General features: G+C 35.5%; 1 protein-coding gene across 3 annotated transcripts; it reads right to left on the bottom strand.

Moving 5' to 3' along the window:
* GPR180 (G protein-coupled receptor 180) lies at positions 1–27,801 on the bottom strand. 3 transcript variants are annotated; one of them, XM_068526597.1, is made up of 9 exons: positions 27,616–27,801; positions 25,043–25,201; positions 18,353–18,475; positions 11,796–11,976; positions 11,604–11,653; positions 8,425–8,582; positions 5,295–5,486; positions 3,233–3,310; positions 1–2,241 (listed from the first exon to the last, which is right to left on the bottom strand). In XM_068526597.1, exons 1-9 carry the CDS (start codon positions 27,758–27,760, stop codon positions 2,083–2,085), a joined length of 1,245 nt encoding a protein of 414 aa, XP_068382698.1. In that variant the 5' UTR covers positions 27,761–27,801; the 3' UTR covers positions 1–2,082. The 3 variants fall into 3 exon arrangements, with proteins under 3 accessions (XP_068382698.1, XP_068382696.1, XP_068382697.1); XM_068526595.1 differs by having other exon boundaries at positions 18,353–18,553; positions 27,616–27,800; XM_068526596.1 differs by having other exon boundaries at positions 18,353–18,550; positions 27,616–27,800.
* Positions 27,802–27,907: the final 106 nt, after the last annotated feature.

Raw genomic sequence — 27,907 nt, 5'->3', positions numbered from 1 at the left:
TTGCAGTATACACTTATCTTTCTGTAATCTGTGGTGACAAATCTCCATGTAAACATTCAGAAAGAGAAAAAGAGGGGACACTGTGTCATGACTTACGAACTATGAATTTTGAGCTCGGATTACTAACCTTTATTCACAACTGCCTTATACATTTATTAACTGTTTTTCTTCATTTAACAATGGCTCTTGAATAACAAAATAAATTATCAGCAAGTTCAACCATAACTTAAAAAATAGAGTAAAAAAAAACCTGTTCAAGCCTCATAAATGCAAGCACAGTAATATATTTCATATATGTTGATTACAGTTTCCATGTTCTTTGTGTAAATAACACAAAGATTATTCTCTTCCCACTGTTGCAAGTTCACAAAATTTATGAAAAGGCTTCACTCTTTTTTTTCCCCAGCTCAATTAACTGTACTTCAGTTGAACACAACAGATAATAACTGGGGTTATTAGTGAGATGTGGTAAAAGAAAAGGTCATGACCACTCAGAAGAACACATAAACCTAAGATATACCTCAGATTTTCTCGTCTCAATCTGTAGCTCTCATTTATGAAATAATTTACAAAGAACTGTTGATGATTCAATGAGCAGGCTGAACTCTGTCGTTCTGCCATTTTGCTAGTCATGAACACATGTATTTTCCCTTTAAAATGAAGCAGAATACTATTCATTTCCAATGAGACTAGATGTAAGGGAAAAACAAAGACAAAATCATAGATATTTTTAAGTTGTGCTATGTTGCTTCAACTACTTAATTTTAAAAAGGTTAATTACCAGATCAGCGCACCATCTCTTGCTTAAAAACATAATACCTTTGCAAGTAGATAAAAAAAAAATCTTTAAAATAAGCCAGAGGTAAAAATGTAAAGGCCTGAATGACTTGAAAAACAGAAACAGAATAATTTCTGATCAGTGACTATTCATGGGCATAGTCATTTTATACAGCAAGTAGCAACAACAATTTAGCAGTTTTTTAAACAGGCACTTGATAAGAGCGTATACTCAATACTGGGGCATCATACGCAAAAATATGGCTTTATTACAAAGGATTCAAGATGGCAACTACTTAGAATCCAGTGCCAACACGGATTATAACAAATCCAGTGAGTATTTTGTTTTTCAATTATTCATAGAAAATTTAATCCTGATTAAGTATCCTTGGGCAGGAATTCATGGGTAGTTGATGACTGAAACCAGTATTTATGTGAAACGCTTCTGTTAATTTAATCTGAGTATACAGCTTAATTATGATTGGGGATTCAGTGTAAGAGAAATGAATTATATCAGGATTAAAATTTTAGTAGCATATCACACAGTACTTTCTCCTTCTTTCTTTTTAAACATGTAAACCTGCTTGTCCCTTCACCTAAGTGCTCAGATTTTAAAACCCTTTGTAAAACCAATGCAATGTATCTAAGTTTTTCATAAACTATCTGTCAAAAACGCTTTGCTAATCAAGCTAAAACCTAACTAGAGCTAAAAGTAATAGAAGAAAAGGGAGAATAACCCCACCCACAAATAAACAAAAGCTTATTCACTTAACTATGAGTATATTTTATATTGATTTTCTGAAGTAACTTCATTTTCAATTTCTTTAAACTCCAATACGAAATGCACTTTCCTTAAAGCATAAAAAGAAGCAGTTTTTAACCAGTGTCTTACACTGATTTCATAACTGGACTTGGTTTAGACATGTATAAGCAAGTAATCATTTAACTGATTACTTTTTATAAGACTATCAAACCTGAGTTAACTATTGATATAAGAGGAGGCATTATAAGTGGTGAATCTCTTACCAAAATATCATATAATTCTTTTCATCTTTATTTCCATATGGAAATTGCATAAATCACCTTATAACAACATTCTTTCTTGAAAGTTTATTAAGTATATTTCAAAACATTTATTACCTTTTTTTCAGTTTGGTACTGCTTAAATGCAGTTGTATAAATAACATGCTCTGCCTTCTCTGTTCAATTTTTCATACCAAAAGTATGAAAAAAAAAGTCACTGTATTTGGATCCTTATTGCACTCTGGTAAATAAATTTACTTTTCCTCTAAAGAAAATCAAGTATCAGAAGTGAGGCCGACTTTTGTGCCCAGATGATATGGTCAGTGGCAGTGTTACTGAGGAAAGTGAAGAAACTTCCCAGTATAGACTGTGGGATAGAAAGAGTCTGTAGAGAATCACCATGGAAACAGACTGGCAAAGGATAACGCCTACTGTAATGACCTGAAAAGAAAAGAAAGGGAATGCTTTACTGCATGCAAAAACAGAAATTATATTTAATTTATCATGGACCTATAAATACTTTATACATATATAAACTTATATATACTTTATATAAATATATATAAATAATAAACTGTATCCGTCCCATCTTTACTGTGGGTACATTTTGTAAAAGAAATTTTCAATAGGAAAATGAGACTAATGTTCAACTATAATTGTTCAAAAGTAAAATTCCTTTGACAGTTAGTTTATAGATGTCAAAATAAGATACAAAAGAATAATTTTCTAAACCATTTTCTCCTCAGGGTGCATGCACTAAAGAAAGTAATACAAAAAAATCAGACTCCTGGCTAATCTAGTAATAGGAATAAAGCATGCCCCTACCTGAATCCTGAAGAGTACTCTAAAAGCCCTTTCCGAAATTCTCAAGTCACTTCTCTATTTTTGTAGACTACCTTCCTATCTATTTACCCTTTGTGAATACCTCAGGTTCAAGAAACATTTGTGCGTTCAACCACACACTGCATTGCTTGTAAAGGGCTCCTGGCAGAACTCCACTTCGAAATGATGGAGTAATTCACCTAAGAAGGTAGGTATCAATACAACCAAAATGTGGCATACTTGAGCATGGCATTCCAGTCTGCAGGCTGTTAAAGCAACTAGACTGTCTTTTAGAAAGCTGTCTTGATTTTTAACATTATGTAGCAAAAAATTTTAATCATTTTTTCTTAACTACAAAGATGTGTTATAAATTTTATGATTTAATTTATAAAACAGTATTATGAAATAGGCTCAAATAAGAATAACAAAAGCTATCTTCCATCATTTTGCTTATAAACTAAATTTAAATACTCACTGGTTCAATATTTTGTTTCAAAGTTTTATTTTAAAGAATCCAAGAAACCGCTGAATGGATAAACAGGCCTTTCCTACTTTAATAATTTCCCAATAAAGACTACAAAAAACTATTTTGATCATGTATATTATTTACCTTATCTCTTTGGTAGTCATTAAAAATGATAGAAATGCATGCAAGACCTGGATGGCACAAAAACCACAAGATACAGCCCTGAAACAAATGAAAAATAAGTCAAATAAGTGCAGCTATGTCTTTGTTTTCAGAATGTACCAGATAAATAACATTACTAGCATATTTAGGAGGTCTTGATTGGTCTCAATTGGCCTGTACAGTAGAACTTTCAATAAAATGTAGAAATATATTTGCTATTGTTGTGACAATGATATTCTGGTTCTAATCAAATGGGTGTTTTTGGAGTATTTAAAATCTTACATCTTCCTCATACATATATTTTGATGTTTTGATATATAAGTAACAAATCAATAATTGAGAAAAACAAGGTACAAATGTGTAATATTTCTATAAAAAACAAATAAGAATATACATTATTTGCATACAGATACACAAAGAACTTCTGTAAGAATACACAAAAAACTGATTAGCAGCGGTTATCTGTTTGAGATTTAGTACAAAAGACACAGAATTAGGCGAGTAGGAGTGGGAAACTTTTTAACACTATACTTTTCAAATATGTATGTTCTATTTTTCCTAGAACATGGCAACATATCCTTTTCCAAAATTAAATCTGAAATAAAATAATAAGTTAATACTAGTAGCTGTTGAAATGCTTGGTATATTGAGGTTACAAGGAAAAAAACCAAGATATAGAAAAATGTGTTCAGTATGCTACTATTTGTATAAAAGTGAAGGGAAATATAAAGTAATATATATATATATATTTGAATTTTTGAATTTTATTTATTTTTTTATACAGCAGGTTCTTATTAGTTATCCATTTTATACATATTAGTGTATATAGTAATATATATTTTAAATTCTCTAAAAAATAAATTAGGAATTAATAGCAGTGATTATATGAGGAGGTGATAACTGCATAGATGGGAGAGAAGTAAGAAACACGTTTGCTGCTTTTAAAATACTTTTGGATGTTTGAACCTATTCAAATAGTTATATTAAAACATATAAAAATAAAAATTAAAGTTTAAGAAAAAATTTTTGTACTGTTTTAAACATAGAAGAAAAGAAAAAATTTAGTTTTTAAATACCTGAAGTATACACTAACTTTTGAAACAATAAGCACTACTGTCTCTGGGAAGAATTCCAAAGTGAAATGGCATATCCTTGCCTGTTTGGTACTCAGAGGCCTGACATGCGTTCCTAGGGCTGCAGCAGCAGCTTTAAAATGCTCCACATCTGGCATAAACAAGGAATCCGGCCCTCCGTCTGGAATAAACAAGGAATCTGGCCCTCCTCCGTCTCAGCCTCGTTCTGCTGAGACTGTCAGCTAGGGTGGGCTGACCAAACAGCTTATCAGAATGCTGCTCTGAGTTGCCAAGATGATGGGTTATGGATTCTCTCAATCTGACCAAAAAAATATAACTCTCTAGGAAGGGAGGCTTCTGTAACGTTACTGACTCAACCTGTCTCCTGATCTTTTCCTTTATTAAATGGGTACAGAAAAAAAATCCATTTGCCTTTAGATCTCACTAGCATAAGAAGGACACAGCAAGGGGGAATGAAGTAGACATGGTCTCATATGGATGCCATGAAATGGCTGAAACACAGTATGTACTCAGCCTCCTGGCTCCCTCTGCTTATGCTGAAGGACGGCTCTTCATGTTTGTTATAAAACATTGCATAATTCTGGGAGTAACAGTTCATAGTCCATTAATGACTTTTTTGAGACATGCAAACTGTATCCTAATTTTTTTATTTAAAAAATTCTGATACTACAGAAAAAATGTAAAATCCCTATTGATAAAGAAATTATAATACAGGCAAAACTGACCTGCCAAAGATTACATGGAAACTACTGTTTCATGAGTTCTGCAAAGTAGGGATAATATCATCTATATCTCATAAGTTGTGAAGATTAAGTGATTTGAAGCACATAAAGTACCTGGCACATAATAAAAGTTTACTAAATATTAACATATGGTTGCTCCTTAACTTCCCAAGTAAAGCAAAATGAAGTTGATAATGCGAAGAAGTCATTTTCTAACCAAACCCATACTTTGGCAAAAGTGATATAGAACTCCCTCTTGAGTGTACTTCTTTCCACTGTGATGATCTGGTAGAGTCCACAGCCTAATGACAATGCTAGGCAAATTCTTAAAACAATTAGAAGGATCCCTGCTAAGTTGTGATGTGAATGGTGGCTGTGAGGACTGGTATCTTCAAGCTGTTCCCAAAGTAGCAAAATACTCTGCAAAAAACAATATTATATTTAGAGAAAAAAGTCATGTCTACTTACAATAGAGTACTTTTTTCAACTCTTTTCTATATCCCCTTAACCTGTATATAAGCATTCCTAAGAGGCTCTAAGATTTATCAGACTATACAAGGTGTTGATTAATAAAGCACAGGCAGTTTTTCCTTCACTGATACCCTCAGCTGGAGAAAAGGGATTGTTATCAAATGAGACCACATACAAGAGATAACAAATGCTACTGTTACCATGATTCAAGTAAGACATCTCTAATGATGAAAATAAGCTGAAAAGATGAAGAGAATAAATATAAACTTTCTTCTAAATCTATCTCTTTCTTACTTCAACACCTTATTAGGAATCAAACCGTTCTGCATTCAAGCAGAATTTATTACCTCAGGATAAACTTTCAAATATCTCAGTATCTTTTGTAATCCAGAAATTAACAAGTCAGAATTGTTGATTTCAGACCTCATTCTTTTCCCAGGGTAACCTCCCTGGGTAAAGGAGAGTAGATTTTCAATATCCACCATAGCATCCAGGGCACAGTTACTTATCCTTATTTGTTTGTTCACCTTTTTTTACCATATTGTTACTATCCCAGTGTAAAGCTCACAAGTTCCTCATTAAGCTGTTCTGTTTACTGCTATTCAGTAGAAATCAGTGCCCACATTCCCTCCACCTTTACCAAACAACAATCACTTAAATTACGATAATTTTCACCATCACACATGTCAGTAGCCCTCTGTGCTCCCTTCATTTGCCAACTCAGCCTTCAGAATTGGGTCTTCAGTGGCTTCCAAAGAATTTAGATCAAAACTCCATTATTAAATCCAATTTTAGGCTTTATGGGGTTTACCAGCAACCACTTCCTTTCCTCATTCTCAAATCCTCCACCCTAATTTTACTCCAGCTACCATTCTTGCTAGGTGAACTCTTTTCTCATCTTGCACACATAAATTTCCTTCTTGAAATGAAAATTTGATATTTATTACAGAAATTCATTCCTCTACACCAAATTATACCCGTCTGATTCCTTAACTTTTTACAACAAAGAAGTGCTATTATAGAACTATCATTTCCTGCTATGTGAGGTGATGGACATGTTAACTGGCTTGATTGTGGTGATCATTTCATAATGTATAAATATATCAAAACATCAAGTTGTATACCTTAAATCTATACAATTTCTATTTTTCAATTATAACCCAATAGAGCAAAAAATTTTAATAAACTACTATTTCCCATGATTCACATTTTTACATATTTATACTCCCATATTTTCACATACGTATGCTAATGCATGACCTGTGGAATACACTGTACACATTTACGTGATCTCTTGTTGCCTGTCTCATCCACCTAGTCTGGCTGCTGTTGAGAGTCAGGGCCGTGTCTAATACATTCTTCACAAATGCTCACATAAACTCTAGGGTAGTGTTATAATCTCAATTTGTATTTGTTTATGATAATGAATTTAAATTGCAATGAAATAATGAAAATTCAATTTTTAAAACAGTTATTGAGAAATGAGAATTTAACTTGATATTAACACTACTCTCCATAAATCCTGGATCAAAAACATTAAGTTGGTAGAACTTACCCTTATTTTAATCACCTCTAATTCAGTTCTTTCTCACTAGCCCTCCCTTCCTGGAATTATCTCCTTTTTAAATATCAATATCTGTGATATGGTCTCTTTCTAAATCAATCATATAAATTCAATAAACCTTCACTCAGCACCTAAGGTACTAAAGTAAGTACTAGAGGTAGATGAGCACAGGCCTTACCCTTCACTAGTGAGTTTTTCAATTTATTTAATGCATTAAAACTTAGATTATGATGTTCTTTACAGAGCCCAGATGTATATTTCATTTTCATCTACAGCTAATGACGGTCACAAACTCAATACAAATTTTTATGTTTATATCTTTCTTCTTAATTTTTATAAATCCATTGCACATAGGCATATGGAGATCCTAGAATAATGTCTATAGGTCACTGTAGAGAAAAACAAAAAAAAGGCATAGAGGACTCTTCTAAAAGACTAAGTTTGTTTTTGCATTTGTTTTCAAAAACAAGATTCTATTCTTTTTTATTCTACATTTTGTTTTTCCTTAAATCTGATATTCACTTAAATTCTTTCATGTATAAAGTAGATTCTGGCCTATGAATGAATCTCAAATTCATTAACTGACTCATTTAATATTGAGTACTTACTAAGTGTTAGAAAATATGAAAGAAAGCTCTTAATTAGGAAATGAGAATCTAACTGAATATTAAATATACTGCACTGAAATAATCTGATAGGAAGCTCAGATTCAGGTAAATTACAATGAAATTCTACAATATACATATACCAGCACTCAGAAAATCAACACGTTATTTATCTATCACTCTTTTTTTTCCCATTTTTTAAAAATTGAAGTATAGGTGATTGACAATGTTGTGTTAGTCTCTGATGTACAACAAAGTGATTCAGTTACACATATATTATACATATTTTTTTTCAGATTCTTTTCCATTATGGTTTATTACAGGATATTGAATATAGTTCTCAGTGCTATACAGTAGGACCTTGTTTATCTATTTTATATATAGTAGTGTGCATCTGCTAATCCCAGAGTCCTAATTTATCCCTCCCTCTCCCTCTTTCCCCTTTGGTAACCATAAATTTGTTTTCTATGTCTGAGAGTCTGTTTCTGTTTTGTAGATAAATTTATTTGTGCCTTATTTTAGATTCCACATATAAGTGATATCATATGGTATTTGTCTTTCTCTTTCTCACTTACTTCATTTATGATCTATCACTCTTTAAATTCACACTTTAAAATGACACAAATTCCTCATGGGTCCCAGGTTTCTTGACATGAGATATGTTCAAATTTGCATTTCTCAATATTGCAAAGCAGAAACATTTAGTATCAGTACTAACCTGTGTTATGACAATGAATACAGCAATGCCAGTGGACGCAGGAGTAGAATCCCACTGGAGAGGTCTGCTCTGAGACTTCTTCATTCTGACTATTGTCCAACCCATGCATAGACTCAGAAGTAAGTATAACATTTGAATTTGGGAAGCGATGTCAAAAACTAATGGGAAATGAAAACCAAAGTCAACTGAGTTTTCACAATACAAAGAATTTTATCCTTTTTTTGGCCACGCTGCGCAGCTTGTGGGATCTTAGTTCCCCGACCAGGGATTGAACCTGCATCCTCAGCAGTAAAAGCATGGAGTCCTAACCACTGAACCACCATGGAATTCCCACATTTTATCCTTTTTGCATTGAGAATATAATTATTTTATTAACCACAAAAGACAGGCATTTTAAAAAAGAAACTGATGAAATTCAATAAGAGATATTCATGTATAATAATTCTAAAGAATTAAAATTTTGCCATTAAATTTGTAAACGTCTCTGAAAATAGTTAAAACAATGGCAATACTCCTATTTTTAAAAAATTTATATGTGTCCATATCATATCTTTATTAAGGCCAACTTTAAATCTCTTTGTGTTTCTTATTCTTCTTAGTTTTTCTAATTACAATCTATAACTCACTGCTTATGAAAAGAAACAAATTTTAAATATAACTTCTGCAGTGTGGAGAATACTACTGGGTTGTTAATTTTTTTTGGTGGCTGACCTATATATAATGTGAAGAGTATTTTCTAAACCTATTAATAAGAAATAGCGTGACAATAAAACGCAGAGCTGCTATAACATCCACTTATGTTGGCCCTAGCGTCAGAGTCCTGAAGACAAATGAAGCGCTCCATGCATTAGTGTGATGTGCCACCCGGTGGCCATCACTTACACTGCAGGGGAAGCTGGCTGCGGTAGAAAAGACGCAAAGAAAGCGCCTGCACCCAGTTCAGTGCTACAAGAAAATAACAAGCAATAATACTTCAACTGCCATGTGCATTCATTTTAGAAATTCTATTTATTGAGTTTTTAAAAAATTATTACTTTTTCATCAGAGTGTATTTTGATGTGGATTTTGGAATAAACGTGTGATCACAATTCAACAAAATAAAACTTTCTTCAAATTGCCATTTATAACTTTGATGTCTATGACTTTTATTTCTTTTATATAAAGATATTCTTAGAGAAACAGATAAAACTAGCTGTAGTATCAAACTTATATTAAAAGTTACAAGCCAAAAACCTATTAATAATAGACCTTTTCAGCTTTATTTTGACATATTTTTCTCCAGCTCTGCCACCCAAATTAAAACCGGATACTTTACATTTATGCTTATATACTTGTAATAGCGAATTCTAATAATGAACTGTCACTACACTTTAATGATATAAAATGTCATGGCCTTTCAGAACCAGCACAATTTTCTTACACCATAGATTTTAAATGACTGTGATGCTAATTATTTTTATTAAACATTTCACAAATACATATTCAGTTACTTAAAGAAGTTAGCCAAAGGAATATCCCTACATAAGTTGCTAATTAGCAAAAGCAAACACTGGGGAGGAGGGAACGTTGATCTTCTGGCTCATTTCTTTACATACTAAGTAATGCACATATTGATATAATACCATAACTGTGAGGGTAGGTAGGCACTGCTTATCTGTTCTTGAAAAATAACTAATGTAGATAAAATACACAGATGACACAAAAACCCCATTCTGTGGAATTTGATTAAAATCTTCATTAACCAAACCTGTTGTCAGAACTACCAAAAATGATCAACATTTGATTTATTGCAGTTTTTTTAAAAAGACTTTTGCTTTTAACTTACCATGAAGATGCCAGAGACCCTAAAACACTGTTTTGTATACAGTAGACACTCACAAAACTTCAAAAGTCCTTGATTTTAGTAACAGCTTTGCTACTGATGGGCCTCTGTGTGCTTTGCCTCTTTGGACCACAATTTCTTCATCTAAAATGCATAAGCTAAATTATTTCTATGCTCTGTCCAGCTTTAAAACTCTAGGATTCTGTTAAACATCCTGAGTCATCTAAGAGAAAACAGGGGTTGAAACCAGGGTTCTAGTAATGTCAAAAAAGGAGAAGCAACTCTTGTTCATGCCCAAGAGGTAAACAGTATACATCCTCCTCACAAGGAAAAGGAAAGGTTCTAGAAGTTTTAGAATCTTAAAATAGGCAGCAAGATCAGGATAAGTGGGTCCTGAGATGATTATAGAGATTACCATAAGATACCCTATTAAAGAGTGAGGAGACTAGAAGAGAAATATGGAAATATAAGGAAAGTAAATCCTAGAATGGTTTCGTATTCAGAATCTGCTTTTTTAGAGCAAATCCTGACTTGTTTTTCAGGATTGAGAATGGCATATGACCTGATGCCCCTCTAAAGTTCCCTTTAAAAAGTCATGATTATAGGAACTTTTAGTTTTTCACCATCATATTTAATTGAAAAACTACTTCACAGAAGTTCCTCTTATAAATTAAAGAACAAAGCTGAGAGGTCAGCTCAATTATAGGTATACTCTATGGCTCTGGGTTAGAAATAGAGACAAAAAGTCAAAAAAGGGATGAAAAAGGGAAAAAAAAAACTTTAGCTTTGTGGTCAGAAAATTTGGGTCTAAATCTTGGCTCTACCATTCACTAGCGGACTGACATTTGGGAATGTACTTCCTGTCACTGAGCCCAGATTCTTTATAGGGATAAGCATATCTACTTCACTGAGTTTTTATTGAGGATAAAAATGAGAGAATGTGGGAATCCCCTGGCGGTCCAGTGATTAAGACTTGGCCTTCCAATGCAGGGGGTGCGGGTTTGATCCCTGGTCGGGGAGCTAGGATCCTGCATGCTTTGCAGCCAAAAAACCAAAACATAAAACAGAAGCAATATTGTGACAAATTCAATATAGACTTTAAAAATGGTCCACATGAAAAAAAAAATGAGAGAATGCATATAAATATGCTCTAAAGACAATGAAGAGCTATACACATTACCTATTACTAAGAAGAAACTAAATAGGATATGTGGAAACTAAATGTATAATCTTTTTTCCAGTTGAGCTGAATCTAACCAACCTTGGATAAAAAAACTGTATTATGACAAAAAAGGAAAACATACAAGAAGCAGATAGCAAGTTTGTGTTTTAAAACAATGCTCAGTAAGATACTCACATTCTGCCAAACTTCCCATAAAAGGTACCCCTATTCCATCTTTGGAGTAACTGAAGAATTGAAGAGGAGAATATTAGCGTCAATTACAAATGTGAAAAAAATCATTCATAATCAAAGCAAGCATAATTTTGGTGGACTAATTAGGATTAATTAGACGTAATGATGAACACAGTTTTAATGGTTTTGAGTTACCTGGAGAAATGAATGTAATTAGCGAAAGCTGAACCAGCTTGTAACAGCAATGCAGTTGTCAGAACCTTTAAAACCACGTGCATGGGTCCTCCTTTCTTAATAGCCTGCCACAATGATTGCGCATAAATGCAAGCAATCACAAAGTACACTAGGACTAGGAGGAAAAAGAACTCATGTAACCCTGTGAAGAGAAGAAAGGAACAAGCCAGTTATAGTGTTGGGTTGCTTTCAAATCTTCCCATCGGTATATTTCCAGAACTTGTTTTCTAATTGAAGTCATAGCATTTACTTTTGTAAGAGAAAAAAAAGGAAGATTGTTGAAACAAATAATTTTCAACTTTAGGATACAGTCTTAACTATAAGAACGCAGATTAAACTGAAGTCAATCTATAAGAAGTCATATTGGTCAGGGAATAAGCCCAAAGACTAACCACAAGATCACAGTTTTGGTCGAAACAGTAAATTAAAACAATGATTTCAGCATTCAGTTAGATATGCTTTTTTCCCCCAAAGTGGATTTCTTTTATAAGACGTTTAAAAATAGATTTAGTCAGTCAATAAGAGTTTTATATACCCTGACAATGATTCTCAAAGTGTGAGCCCTGTGCCAGCAGCACCATCACTAGGGAAGTAGTTAGAAAGGCAGATTCTTGGGACTCATCCCATATCTACTGAATCAGAGATTCAGGGAGTGGGACCCAGCATTCTGGTTTTAATAAGTCCTTCAGTGATTCTGATACAGCTAAAGCCTAAGAACCAAGCTCTGGAATGTATCATGACCTTAAATTCCCATTTGGACAAAGTGTCAAAATACCTGTCACGACCAGGCCTCCTTCTGAAGTAAATGGCATTCAGCTCAGTCAAAGAGGAAAACCTATGGAGACCATGGGACTCCACTCCACAGGTGACTGAAACTAAAACACCTGACCAAGTGGCTACCGAACCAAAGGCTAGTCACTGGCCAGCAGCATCACTTGGTTCTCAAAGATACGAAGCCGATCATGTTCTCTTGGGACATCAAACCACAAAACGTAGAAAGGATGAGGCAATAGAAACCGGAGTTGAAAAGAGTTGATGATGGAGCAGGCCAAAGGAGTCAAACTAGGCCCTGATCAAATGAAAATTCTGGGTAAGCAGAAATTCTGAATGAGCAGAGGGAGCTGGTTGGTAAAGACAAGAACGGAGCATATGAATGTGCAGATTTTATATTAAAAACGGTCCCAGTCATTAAGCAGCCTCCAGTTTCTACCAGCAGCTTTTCAGTAGCCTTCACGCATCCTCAAGATAAACACCCCTTTTTCTGTGTTACCTGGAATCTTTTGACTGTATCTTCATTTTTCAGAAATTTCAGAAAATTTTATAACAAACCAGGGGCCAGCTTTGAGTTTAATGGCTTACGTTTACTTGGTTCCATCTAAACCTAGTCCCTAATATTAGGGCTTTTATAGTCTATCTAAATAACACTGGATATCGTGACAGTGGCTACAGCTGTCTCTACTAAATCTGTGGATGAACAGTCTAAACTGTACTCACTTCCATTCCAACTGTGACCCCTGAACCTGCTCTGGTTTCCCATGCGGGATAAACTCCAAACAATAGGCAGAGAAGGGAATATTTACATTGTATGGAAAATAATTTTAGAAAAGTCATCCAGAAGATACAAATAGTAGGAAAAATACTCAATAAACAGTTCAATCTCAATCATGTTTTTGGCACTGTTAGGAGAAAAAGAGAGAGAGAGAGAGAGAGAGAGAGAAGTATTTCAGCCACTGGGTGTCTCTCTTGCTCTGCGTACATAAATGGTGATTGTCCACTTCTCTAGTCTAGGTGAGAAAGTATGTTTAGACTTCAGGAGGAGAATATCAAATAACAGAATGGGCATATTTTCTTTTAAAATTCCTGATATAGAGACGTATTCTAGCTTTAGAAATAATGGGACAATAAACCTGGGATTGTTATAGTAATGGAACAAGGCAGAAAATAAGCTAAACGTATTATAACTGTGTGTCAGTAAAAGTACGCTATCTTGTGTTCGGAATCTGTTTTTACCTTTTCTTCTTAGTATAAAGAATTAAATACGGCATTCTATTTAAATTTTTATTTATTTATAATACTTTACAAAATATTCATTACAAGATAAGTTTTCAGGCTCTATTAGGTTAGAAATGCACCATGAAAAGAAAATCCCAGACTATTCATTGAGAACCAGAATAATATAGGAGGAAGGGACTTTTGAAAATAAGACACATGTCACTAGTAAAAAATGTTTTAGGATTATTCAAGATTAAATGTATCTTCCATAAAAAGCTAACACGGTAACCAAAAAATTATTTCATTGAGATAACATATTAAATAACTTGAACTAGGACATTTGTCCTACACTTTGCTCATTGCATTTTGCATAAATTATTCTTACCTTGACCCTGATGCTTTAAAGATAAAACTCTGGGTCTGCACTCAAGTGTTCTTTTAAATAAACCACCTCTAGGAAAAAAAGTCAGTTTTTTTTTTCTCTTCAATCAACTTTACTTTTGTTCTGCCACCATCCTTCACAGGAAAGTAATCTATGTTCACCTTGAAATTAAAATCTAATTTTAAAATGGGTGGGAGATGGGAGAAAAGAGGGTAAGAAGCGAGAGTCAATGGGTCATGGGGCAGCCCCTGGAACACTCTCGCCTACCTGTGATGCCCCAATGTCCATCCTACCCTCAAGGGTCTCAAGATAAATCCTGATTAGTCTAAACCAATTAGAGAAATTCCAATATTCCCCTTTCCCAAAGAGGTAAACCTAACCCTTTACTTCGACATGTTGGTTTACCCTTATCACCCTTCTGATACCTTCACTTACATTTCTCTTATGATGTTAGACAACAAGGTCATGTGTTGAGTTCTGGCCAATGAAATGTGATAAGGGAGCTTCTGGGAAAGGTTTCCTTGCTCTTAAAAAAGAGACATTGAATTTTGCCATTGCCTAGATGTACGGCCCAGACTGCTGCAGTTAACTGTGAATATGAGGGAGGTGACAAAGCTGACAGTCAGAGGATAACAGGGTAGGATAATGTTAAATAAACTACCCTGAAGAAGCCTCAGAAATTATTGTTATGTAAGAGAATTAATTTCTTTATTGTCTCTACCACTTGCATTAGAGTTTTCTGTTACTTTAAATTACAGAGCCAAAGGTAAGATCCAACCCATTATCTTTCAGGATAACGGAGGAGAAAAGGGAACAAGAGAAAATAATAAACATATCTGGAATCTTAAGAACGGTGAGATGGCAGGTGTGACAGAGCCTGTAATACCATTCCAATGAAAACCAGTCTACTTTAGACAATAATGCTTTAATTCTCAGGATTCTGAGTACTTCTTCTTTTGGTCTCTACCAATCACAAATATAGTTAACAAGGATTCTAATTTTTTAAGAGGTAGTTTTATTTTATTCTACCTTGAAGCATGATATTCCTATGTAGTATTTTGTCAAGTAGCATCAAACTTGCCTTAGTCTACATTCAAAAAAAAACCCAAAAAACAAAAAAACCTAAGTCTGTAAAATATAGAACTGAAGTCTCGTAGATATAAAATACATAGTTGGTTTGAAAGAAAACAAACTGTAAGATTTAACCAGAGTAACATAACATTAATTGTAGCTTTTTGCACCAGGTTATTCTAATTCAAACCTCTAAGATACATGTTTTAGCAGTCAATTCTCAGTAAAAAGCATAGCAAATCAATTTTCTCTACTCAGGGCAGAAAATTAGTTAAATGAGGAAAAGTTTCTAAAATGAACTAACTGGGAATTTATTCCCTGGAAACAAATTCTATACCTGAGGCTACAGAATAGGAAGAATCACTCTTAAGGCTCTACGTTGAAACCAACACATTACCAAAATAATGTGGAATATGGACTATTAGCTAAGTGGTTCTGCACATTAGAATCAACTTCAGAGCTTTGACCAACTACAAATGCCTGGCTTCCACTCCAAAACCAAGTCTATCTCTCAGCCTTTGGGGGTGGACATCTGTATTTTTTCCAAAGCTCTCCACATGCATACACAGTGACAGGTTGAGAACCACCGATTTAGACTTCAATGTACAATTAATCATATTTTAAGGCATTTAAATAATAAAATGATGTGATCCTTGGAAATTATGCCAGCCATCTAGCAATGAATACTTTTGAGTACTTACGGCACTTTTAAATAATCAATCCCCACAGATTAGCCTTGCACAGAATCCCATGCTTAATGAAAATCCATATTATAGTGAAATTTTTTCCCTCATTTAAATACTCTTGGTGACATGACCAAAGTAACTCTCCCCATTCTAGTATAAGAAAGACAGATTTTAGATATACTGTTAAGTATCAAATCAAAATCAGTCACAGGAGAAGATAGGTCAAAAGGAGTCAGGACTAAGAACTGAGTCAGAGTGGTTAGTGGGAACCCTAAAGAAAAAGCTAGCCATAATTCAGGGTGTTGAAAAAAACACTAGAAGATATGGGCAAGGTTCAGGATGAGCCAGGGTAAGGATGACTGACATTCAGTAGTCCAAGCACGACACAGGGCACAAATGTCATTACTTTATGGCCTACGGTCTAAGTTCAGATATCAAACTGGGAATGAGAAAAGAGTCCAGAAATGAGAGCCTATATAAGGAGGCAAGAAAAAGAATATCAGGATCCAGTGAGTCTCATGGATCCATACAATAAATAAAACAACCTCTTGAGTCTCCACCCTCCTGTCTGAAGGCAGGAGGGGGAAGGGCTACTAGATGCGGACTCCACTAGAGGCAGTAGGGTTTGCGTGTACAGTGACTACAGAAGAGCATTACTTCCTGCCGAAGCCTGACCAGTCCTAAAGATAAGTGTCATATGAAATAATGAAGCCTTATAGTTAAAAGAAACCTTAAAAGCAAGTTAATCCAACCACCCATCCAATGCTATCACTAGACCTGGGTTTCATCAATGCCTTTCCAAACTATGTAAAATAAGTGTCAATATCTCTTACTAAGATAAAAGAAATGGTAGGACAGAATTAACTTTCAATAGTGATCTACATTGATCCAAAATAGTATCAAGTGAAATTTAACCTTTACATTCATTTGCATTCAAAAACAATTATGTCATTTCCTTCACAGAAAAGACTTTTAGAATGAATTATTTTTAAATGTTTAGGACCCCATTCTGTCACTATGTAAGTATTTTCTCAAACTAAAGGATATATATTTTTTTAATTTTTAAATTTATTTATTTTTTAATTTATGGCTGTGTTGGGTCTTCGTTTCTGTGCGAGGGCTTTCTCTAGTTGTGGCAAGTGGGGGCCACTCTTCATCGCGGTGCGCGGGCCTCTCACTATCGTGGCCTCTCTTGTTGCGGAGCACAGGCTCCAGACGCGCAGGCTCAGCAGTTGTGGCTCACGGGCCCAGTTGCTCCACGGCATGTGGGATCTTCCCAGCCCAGGGCTCGAACCCGTGTCCCCTGCATTGGCAGGCAGATTCCCAACCACTGTGCCACCAGGGAAGCCCCCAAACTAAAGGATATTTTTTAAAAAGTTTCTTTCTTTATACATTAAGTTACTTGTGACTTATTGTTTATAACACAAGCTCCTTGAGTTGCTCTTCTAGCTGTGGCAATTTACACTTTGAGCTTAACAACTGGTTTAGTCTAATGTGGCCTCAACTCCTGGCCTACCTCCACCCACCCACCTTGATGGCAAATGTAATGCAAAGGGACTGAATTTTTCTCTAAGCAGATTGACTCTTCCAAGTGGGTAATGAACTCATGAAGAGGTAAACACCTAACCCTTTTCTTTGACAGATGGTCTAGAGATTTTAGTTTTCATTCTGACATGTTAATTTACAAATCCATAATACTTTATAGCATGTCCACCATTAATCACAAGAAGTCATTCATTTCGCTTGGGCTAGGAATTCACTTCAGTAGGGCAGAACATAAAATTTTGTCAACCTAAAATTTTGATGAAATATTTTATGGGAGTAGATTTGATTTTGGAAAGTTTTATCAATTTTGATCATTTCAAAAATGGTTGCAATCTCCAATGAAGGCAACCCCTAAATATGTTCAAACAACCTAGTGAAGGACAGCTATACAAAGTAGTGGAGTTTCTATCTCACTTAATCATTGGGTTACTAATTTAGACTGCTCAGTTTCTTAACATTTTTCTGTTTATAAAAATAAAGCTAGCTTATCATAAAAACAAAAAGATTTAGAATGTAGAAACTAAAAACTATCCATAATTCTACCACCCAAAATATGGAAACAATCTGTTAATATTCTTGTACTTCTTTCTGTTTATTTTCCGCATTTTTTTTTCTCCGCATTTTTAAACACACTTGAAACCATACAATACAAAATTTCCAGTTCTGCTTTAAAACTTAATAGTACAGCTGTTACAATTCTATAAGAAGATTTTTTTAACCATTTGTCTACTGTTGAACACAAGTTGTTTTTAATTTTCAGTATTCTAAAAACACAACATGAAGATACTTGTGCATAAATCTTTTTCCGTATTTAGGACATATATTTAAATACATATTCTTACCAGATTCTCCAGCACTGAAATGATCAAATGGATTCCCTTCAGCATCCGGGTTTAGTAACATCATTTCAAATGGGATATCTTCCACCTGAGAATTCTCATTGTCCTCTTTGCACGTATACTTGTCTGCATAGAACACGTGCCACGTTTGTGGATATGGAATCTGAGACACTGTCAGATTATGTTCAGTCTGATTCATGACTACTTTAAAGAGAAAAAATAGCACTTTCACAGCAAAATTCTCAAATGTATTCATCGTTTTAGTCACATAATCAATTTGAAATTAGAATTCTTTTGTTTAGTTCTTATTGTCTCAGTAGTCCAAGCCCTGATGTAGTATTGGAATAAGTTCTTTAAGTCATAAAGCAGGTAAAAATAATGTATTTTAACCAACCAAAGGAATCACTATAAAAGTTCTATGAAATACCACAAATGACTAGAATAGTTTCACTGAAGCTTTGAATTTCAATTTTAAGTATTTTCAAAATTTTCAAGCCAGTTAGCAACACTAAAAATTTTTTTGTTGTGGTGGTAAAATGTACACAATACAAAAGTTACCATTTTAACCATTTTTAAGTGTACAGTTCTGTATTAAGTATATGCACAGTGCTGTGTAACCATCACAGTAACATTTCTGAAAATTACTTGAGTTAAATCTAAAATGGAGCATTCAACTTTGGAAATTATTATATCTAAAAATTATGACTGACAAACACCTTCAAAAGATTTTCCAAAATCTCTTCCTGATTGGCTATTCTTTAAAAAGTTACTAAAAGTAGAAAAATAGAAGTTACAGGAATATGAGTTGTTATACCGGGTCAGAACTACATAGTGTGTTGGGCTGGGGTGGGAACTCATGAATGTTGGCCTCACACAGACCTGCGCTTGAATCCTGGCTCCAATACTTACCTTCTATATGACTTTGGGCAAGTTACATAAGCAATGACACTCACTTTCTTCATCTGTAAAATGAAGATAATACAGCAAAGAGCTGATGCAAGGACTAAGTTATATGAGTCACTTAACATGGTATCTGTCTTATAGTAGTTGCTGAATAAAGGTTAATTGTCCTTTTCCTTTCTTTAAAATAAGGTGATTATACCAATAAGTGGTTCTCAATCCAGGGTAATGCTATTCCTCTGCAGGGCATTTGAATATGTGTAGGGACAGTTCTGTTGTCATAGCAATTGTTCTCAACTTCAAGATACTTGAAGCGGGGCTGTGCTAAACTTCATACAATCCAAGCTTACATGACAAAGACCTGTTCTGCCCAAAATGCCAGTAGCACCCCCTTTGAGAAACACTAAATGATGTCTAAGATCCCTTCTCGATCTAAAACTATGATTCTGACCTAAGAGAAACTCACTACTACCATGAGTGTTGCAGGAGAGTGGCGTCTCAAACACTACGTGTAATAAAGACAATGGAAGAGTTAGAGAAGCAAGTCTTACTAATCATATACATTACTTAACCTCTCTAAATTTCTTTCTTCAGTAGTAAACTTAAGATACTTGCCCTATGTGACTCAGAGTTCTTGTGAGGAGCAAATGAGACAGTATATGAAGATCCTGTGTGAAGAGTCTGATTCTATATAAAGTATTCTTAAAATATATGATTATGTTGGGTGCAATTCCCAAGCCTAGATTGCCCCCACTGCATCCAGTTAGTCTTGATCTTTTCCTCAACTGAAAAAATGAAACTTCTTAATAAATAAAATACATTTCTTGAGATAACTGTGGTAATTTGTATATGGAAGAGATTTTAGAGGTTATTATGAAATTATTCGTTTTCTTAGATGTAGTAATGGTATTGTTATGGTAATGGTAATGGTTATGGAGAAGAATGTCCTTACTCTTATAAGATGTATGCTGAAATACGGTGAACTGCTCAAGGCACCAACAGCTTATTTTCATTTCAGTTAAAAACAAAAATCATACACATACAAACATAAAGCAAACGTAACAAAATATTATTGATAAAATTATTAAATCTAAGCCAAGGATATACAGATGTTGGTTGTACTATGCTTTCAACTTGTAAGTATAATTGAAAATTTTCCTTATAAAAAGTTGGAGAAATACTATTTATATGTTGTCTTTATAAATGAGATACAGATTTATCTTGTCAGGATTCAAATTTTGAGGACTTAAACTTTACATTTGGGAATTTCATTAATAGTAGTTAAACTGGACAAGATGATTTTGTTAAGAATACCAGAGCATTGTTTTTTTGGATATCTTAATTTAGCTGACATTTATACTGTTCTTCTTACTGCACAGCTTCTAGAAAAAAGTAGCAAAGACTCTAGTTTCTCTAGTTTCTGTTAAATTGATGACCTTTAGTAAGAATTCAATATATGATCAATAGCAGCTCAGAAATAAGGCTTTTGAAATGTGCAGCTCGAAATTATGTAATCTGGACTTCATTATATAAAGGCTTTGCTGTGTTGAGGTTTTATCACTTGCACTTTTTCTCTTAGATAAAACAATATAAAAATTTAACCATTATATTTTCACCAATACACTTTTTGATGTTTCATTTTAAATTATGTAGATCTACATCAAATAAAAACAAAAGTGTGCTTCATAAAGTGATATTGGCCTTAGTTTTTGTCTTGCTGTCTTTTTCAGTATGCCTAGGAAATAAGCCTCTTGACAAAACTGCATGTTCATTGTTTTTGAAACAAAAGACTACAGCACAGCACGCTTATTGTATGCTGATGCAATGAGTACCTCAAATATTAACAAAACTTGAATTGCAGAGAATGGTGTTGAAAGGCTAATCGCCCAATAATATTATAAAAGGAAATGAATACTGTTAACAAAATTACCCAGAATAATAAAATACTAATACCTTTAAGCGATTTATACAATATACCAAATGTACAAGAGGAAATATATGCATATGATGTAAAAAGATAATACTGAAAATGTTTTATACACAAAGTTACATTTAATTCTTATAATCTGACAGCAAATATTTTTGCATATAAACTCATCATTTTCTGTGCATTTAAATATCTTCTTTGTTTGCTTTAAAAACCTACAAAATAGTTTTTATCATTTAAAAAAATCTGATGTTTTATGACATTACTGAAAGAGAAAAAAGCAAAAAGTAAGACTGAAAAATAATTTCTCAAACATTAATTTGGGAGAATGTATAATCACAAGCAACATTCAACACTGAGAGTTTTCAAATCTACTAATCTTCTCATAGTTTACAGCAGCAATAAGGTTTTACATAGGAGTTAGGCATAGTTAATGAGCTCATCACCAAGTAGGTGAAAGGCTATTAATTCTTAAATGTCTCATTAATGGTCAGGAAATGAGAATTATTTCTACAAGGAATTATTTTCAGATATGTGATACTACTACAGTGTCATGAATTTAAGGATATGCTTTTTGTTTCAATGCATCAAAGCTTCTAAATAACAATATACTATAAATATGAAAATAATATATAAAAGTTGGAGAATACAGATTTTGTTAAGACTTGGCTTTTGTTAAGGGAAAAAGAACTGATTACATATGTAGAAAGTGATATATATGTCATTAGTACTTAATTTATTTCAGACCTCCAAATTTAACAAAACAATCTTCATTCCTCAAAAATTCCAGTTTCCTGAGATCTTCCGTTCCAACAATTCCAAAGAATACCCTTGCACTTAAGAGTAGGGAAGAGGAAGGGAAAACAGAAAAAGAAACAACAGCAAGAGGTTTTATAAATTATAACTCTCTACATATGCAACTCCACCTAAAGAGTCATAATTAGAATCACAGCATTTTAGGACTTTTAGGAAGCTTAGAGAAAACTAGTCCAACTTCCTTGTTATACAGATAGGTAAAGTGCAGCTCCAAGATAACAAGATCTTATTACAAGTTACTAGCAGTGATTCTCAGTTTAGCTGCCTTTGCAATGCAGCAAGTCTCTCTATATACGTTAAGTTCTGTGACTGAAGGTATTTGACTGATAAAAAAATTATGTTTTTGCAAGTGTATATAGTATATGGTATAATATTGATCATGTAATATAAGAAAACAAATCGATTCCTATAGCTCAAAGCTTTAAACTGTCTGATAAGTTACTATTTCATTACTTTATTTTATTTGGCTGCGCTGGGTCTTAGTTGCGGCACTCGTGATCTTCCTTGACGGATGTGGGATCTTTAGTTGCTGTGTGCAGGCTTCTATCTAGTTGTGGCCTGTGGGTTTTCTCTCTCTAGTTGTGGTGTGCGGCCTCAAGAGCACGTGGGCTCTATAGTTGAGGCACGCGAGCCTCTAGTTGAGGCGCTCGGGCTCGGTAGTTGTGGCGTGCGGGCTTAGTTGCCCCGCAGCATGTGGGATCTTAGTTCCCCGACCAGGGGACGAACCCACGTCCCCTGCATTGGAAGGTGGATTCTTTACCACTGGACCACCAGGGAAGTCCCTGATAAGTTTTTAATAGAGAAAGAAAAAGACTTTGAGGTGCGAAGTACAAAGCAAATGACCTACTAACCAAAAACTCCTCAAGCACTAAGCTCCAAGACAATTCATCTTACAAATACTTAGTCAATGCTTAACTGAGCACTAGTGTATCATAAATTCTCACTCATAGTACCATGTAACTAACATTCATAGTCCTTATCACAATAGCAGTTTCACATTTATTCACAGTGATCTTATTTATACCCTCAGCAGCCTTAAGGAATGTGAGAGTGTCAGTATTTTGGTCCCTTGATTTATCACTAGTGCCTAGCATAGTACTGGAAGTGCTGTGAATGAATGAATGAATGAATGAGTGAATAGACCAAAAGAGCCCTGCTGCTCTCACTGATTGATTTTATAACAAATAAATAAAATGTAAACTTGTAACTAAAATAAATGCTGTGGAGGAAGACAACAGGCTATAAAAACTCAAGTGTTAACTTAGTGGATGGAGGAGCCAAAGAGGGGAAGGAAGAAAAAGCAGAGGAAAAGCCTGTGCAAAGGCCCAGGGTGGCACTGAAACAACACCTGCGCTACAAATAAAATGAGGCCGAAGGGGGCAATGCTGTGAGATGAAGCTGGGGTCGGGGGTAAGCAACAGCCAGACTCGGATGGCTTTGCTGATCAGATTAAGGAGGGCCGTCTTTGTCCTAGAGCAGTAGGAACCCACTGAAGTATTGAAGGGTGTGGTGAGGATGTGAATGTGACATGATCAAACCTGCTATTCAGAAAAATCACTCTGATTCCAGAGGGGGACCAGCATAGCTGCAGTGGCCAGGTAGGAGCTACTGCAATAGTACAGGCGAGAGATTACGGCAGCCTGGAATAACATGGTGGGGGTAGAGATGAAGAAAAGTAGATGAATTCAAGAGATACTGAGAGGTAACTTACGAAACAAGAAGGGGATGGAGAGGTCAAAGAGGGCAGTGTTGGAAGACTCCTTGGTTTCTAGCTTATTCCCTAGATAGATGGTGGTGCCAGTTCCTGAAACAGGGAACACTGGAAGAGTGCCAGGTTTGGATGGGCAAGTTGGTTGACATTACGAGAACTGGGAACAGAAGGCTAGAACTTTTCACACATATGTGGAACACCTAGATGATTAAATTGGTGTAGAAAGGAAAAGAGACTTGATAATGAGCATTTGTAGGAATTTCCCAGATAAGTTCTAAAATTCAGGGTTGAGGTAAATAACTATATAAGTGTCTCTTCAATATCTGAATCCAGTCATTCAGCCTTCTTCAGCATACTGTCAATGTCATCTCACAAACCTAGACAAAAGATCCCCACAATGGGTGGCAATGACTGGGGACTTGTACTCTCATCCCTTCTCAGACTATGAGGGAACCAGACAGCTGCTAAGACTAAGAAGACTGGATGTTTAGAAATGGCAGTGCTTAACTGACTAGACTGAAAGAAGAGTCAGAGATTCACCATTATGCAGAACATGGTAGGGGAAATACAGGGGGGAAAGGGGAGAGGGATAATTCCTATTTTTTTCTCATGGATGTCTCATATTCCTAATTAACAACCAGTTAACTTCAAAGGGGTAAAATGGGTAGCATGGCATATGCTCTTCATTTCTATATTAAAAAGATCTACACTCACTCTGGATGGCAAACACCCTAATGCATGGGACAGTGTTGATGAGAATGGAAGAGCTCAAGAATTCAGGCAACTAGAATAATAAAAGCAGAGCCTCTCCAGAGGCAAACCTAGAGGTTTACAAATGATGTGGGGCTGGTATATTCTAAAATGACACATTGTGTCACCATATGACTTGGTCCCGAGTCCCAATAACATGTTGCAAAACAGCATCACTTGGGCTAAATTATACAATTAACTGAGATAATGCAAGCTTAGTGTTTAGCTCAGTGCTACCAGATAATAAGCATTCAACAAATGTTATCATTCACTCCATGCTGCCACTTGGTCAAAATATATCTGCCATATTGGTATGAATTATGTGACCTGTGAGAAGTCTGAATGTAGGAAAGTACACCTTTATAAATTATCTGGATATTTTTTCAAATATTTTGAATAAGAGGGGAAAAAGGCATTCTATCTTTTGATCAAGGAAAAGATTAGTTTCCTTAAACTTTAGCTTAAAATGTACTCAACAGAGTGTGATATGTGCTGTGCCATGAAACATCTTGATAGGTAAATATTATACTCCCGACATTAAGGAAGAAAAAAATATACATAATGATCAAAGAAAAAAGGATATACTCACTTGTCAACTGAGCTTTGGATAATTTTTCACTACAGCTATAACCGTGACCGCTTTCCTGCAGCTTTAGCCATTCCTGGGCTTGGAACAGGTAGAGTTTAGCTTCCTTTCCAATGGCTACTGCTATGTCATTGATTCTGACACAGAGAAGAGCATGGTCACCTGGATATTAGAACAAAAATTATCAACTAGTTGGTCTTGTATGGAACTGAGACAGTAGGACAATTCAATACCTCTATTTATCAAAATGGGAATTAAAAGAGCACAGTTTGTCTCAAATCTCATTTTAGCTAGGTAGGTCACATTAGAATGACCATCCCATTCAGATGCAAGTCAAGAGATTATTCACATTAATTATCCAAAACAATGTGTGGTGTTTCCTTATACTTCAGCTGATAACGCATGGTTTTTCACTGAATAAACAGCCACTTCTGTATGCAGACATTCACTGTGATAGAATTTTGCCTCATTTTACAACCACTCCACATCTTTAACGCTTGCCTATAAACTATCCATAGAAATTTCCTGCCAAAGGTTCTTTTGTTTTTTAATATAAGATTTAATTATTCTTTTAGTATAAAAAAACAAAAACATCTTATAGCAAGAAAGGTTAAATAAATGAGTTTTGGGGTAGACCTGATACAAAATTTGACATCTGTGACTTTTACAAAGGAATTTTCAGAACAATGTATGTTGTAAGACAACTATAGAATGAGGCTTGTTGCACACAGCAACTACATTTAAGGCCCCGGAGAGAAATAGCAAAAAGTAGTTGCCTCTAGGGAAAGGGACTCTGGGTGAGGAGAAGGGAAACGGGAATGTTTTTTCATCTGAAGATCTTTTTATTCTCCTGTTTCTGTTGTTTTTACTATTATCACTTTGACTAAACATTTTAAATAAATTTAAAGTTATAGTATGTATCAAAAACTGTCTAAGTCTCTGATATAAACGAATTACATTATAAATTATCAACAGCCTTAAAAGTGACTCTAAGGCCCTATTAACATCTTAAATCACATTCTGAATTAGAGTTCATATTTCAGTACTGTATGCTCTATTATTATTTTCCTGAATTCGAATTCACTGAAAATTGGTAATAGTAAAATACACACACACAAAAGAGAGAAAGTGTGTATGTTAATATACTTGGAACACTCTATTCCTCAATCTTACCTGAGAAATCTGGATTTACTACATGTTTCTCCCTTATGTTTATCAGGTAATCACCATGAAACATCAGGGTTGTCTAAGCCTGTCTGGGAGTCACGAGTAACAAGCCATGTCACAGCTTCCATACATGCCAGATTTTCTGGTACTGTCCAGACTGTACCATTTATTGTAGTGACATTACTATCACTGTCAATAGTCAAAGTATAGTTACAGCCAGTTGATTAAGTAACTGAAAATGTTACCTAAAAAAATAATAAAACTCTCAAGTTTCTTCTTCCTTCACCCAAGGTCTACTCCACAATAGATTTTGTTAAATGGATTGCATCTCCTTTTCTCAGTTATTTTTAAAACTTCAGATTAAAAATAATAAAGTTTCCCCTCCCTTCACACCAACAATTCTGTAATTCAATACTTTAAATTTCTTTCCCAACCAATTAGCTTCCTGTTTTTATTATCTTCTCCTAAGAATCCTCTCTAGGACAGTATTCTGATCTTGCATCTTTTAATGCTAAAGACTCTACGAAAGGATCCTAACCTCATCAAAGCAAATAATTATTTGAAATATAGTAGTAGTCAAATTAAGAGTACTAGCAGTATATACCAAGAAAAACATTCAAATTTTGAGGATGCAAATAAAAAAAGCAAAAATTAGAATGAATGCAGATTCATTCATTGAAGAATTATGGATTTTTGAGGGAGACCAGAAGGGAATGCAATCTCATTTCAGAAGGGCCACAGAGGATACAAATTATGAAGCTTCCAGGATACACTTGCATGCATTTCTGTCAAGTTAATTCTAGGCCTCGTGGTCCACAGTAAAGCTACTCCTTTCATAGGGAAGTAACCAAACTGTTCCAGCAATTGTGACAACTAGATTATCAGGTGCTTTGGGGGGAGGGGTGGGTGGTTCCAAAACCTCTCTGCTGCAAGTAGGTTTTAGCAAACTGATCTTAAAACAAAAAGAACAAAACCCAGGAAATCTAAGTTCTGGGACTTCACGAATTACGGTGCCTTAGCGTATACAATCAGGCTGAGAACGGAGCGAGCAAAGGATGCTTCTTTGAGCGAAGGATCTCGAAACTGGCAGCAGGAAGAGTCATCAGCACATTCGTTAGTACGGGGAGGATTGGGGAAACGGTCTTTTAGGTGCAGAATACAGCCACTGACCGGGGGAGGTGCTGACAAGGATCTGGGGAGCAGCAACACAGGGGCTGGCCATAAACGCATGCCACGATTCCGGGAAGCTGCGATGGGGGCGGCTGCCGGCCACGCAGGAAGCGCAGGTGAGCTGGGTGAAGTCCCCAGCCTCGCCGCCGCCGGCTCCCGGCTCCCCACGCGAGGCGGGGAGGGAGGGGCCGCGGGATGGGCCCACGAGCCTTCATCCCTCTCCCCGCCCCCGCACCTACCGTGGAACTCGAAGTGGCCGATGCTCTGGCCGTGAGCGTCTCGGGCCGCGGCGCTGCTGAAGCTGCCTCGCAGCGTCTTACCCTGGCTGCCGGGTGGCCACCAGCAGCAGGTGAGGGCCACCGCCAGCAGCCGCAGCCCCCCCATCCCCGCCTCCTGCTCGGCACCCACACCCCTGCCCCTAACCGCCTGTGGCCGCGGCCCCACGTCTACAGCTTGAGATGGGGAGATGAGGGGAGAGGGACCGGCGTCGCGGGCCCATCCCCGGGAGTCTAACAGCCAATGAGGGGGCCC

The sequence above is a fragment of the Eschrichtius robustus genome, chromosome 18 (genome assembly GCF_028021215.1).
Source record: "Eschrichtius robustus isolate mEscRob2 chromosome 18, mEscRob2.pri, whole genome shotgun sequence".
Lineage (NCBI taxonomy): Eukaryota > Metazoa > Chordata > Mammalia > Artiodactyla > Eschrichtiidae > Eschrichtius > Eschrichtius robustus.
This window is presented reverse-complemented; position numbering and strand designations above follow the sequence as displayed.

Bases quoted from the DNA above. Each gene is read 5' to 3' on its own strand.
- GPR180 (XM_068526595.1), bottom strand. From the start codon at position 27,760: ATGGGGGGGCTGCGGCTGCTGGCGGTGGCCCTCACCTGCTGCTGGTGG. The intron at 11,977-18,352 runs GTAAGAATATGT...TTCTCTTCACAG, and splicing joins TTTCAGTGCTGGAGAATCTG to GGTTACATGAGTTCTTTTTC. The intron at 11,654-11,795 runs GTAACTCAAAAC...TCAATTCTTCAG, and splicing joins AATTACATTCATTTCTCCAG to TTACTCCAAAGATGGAATAG.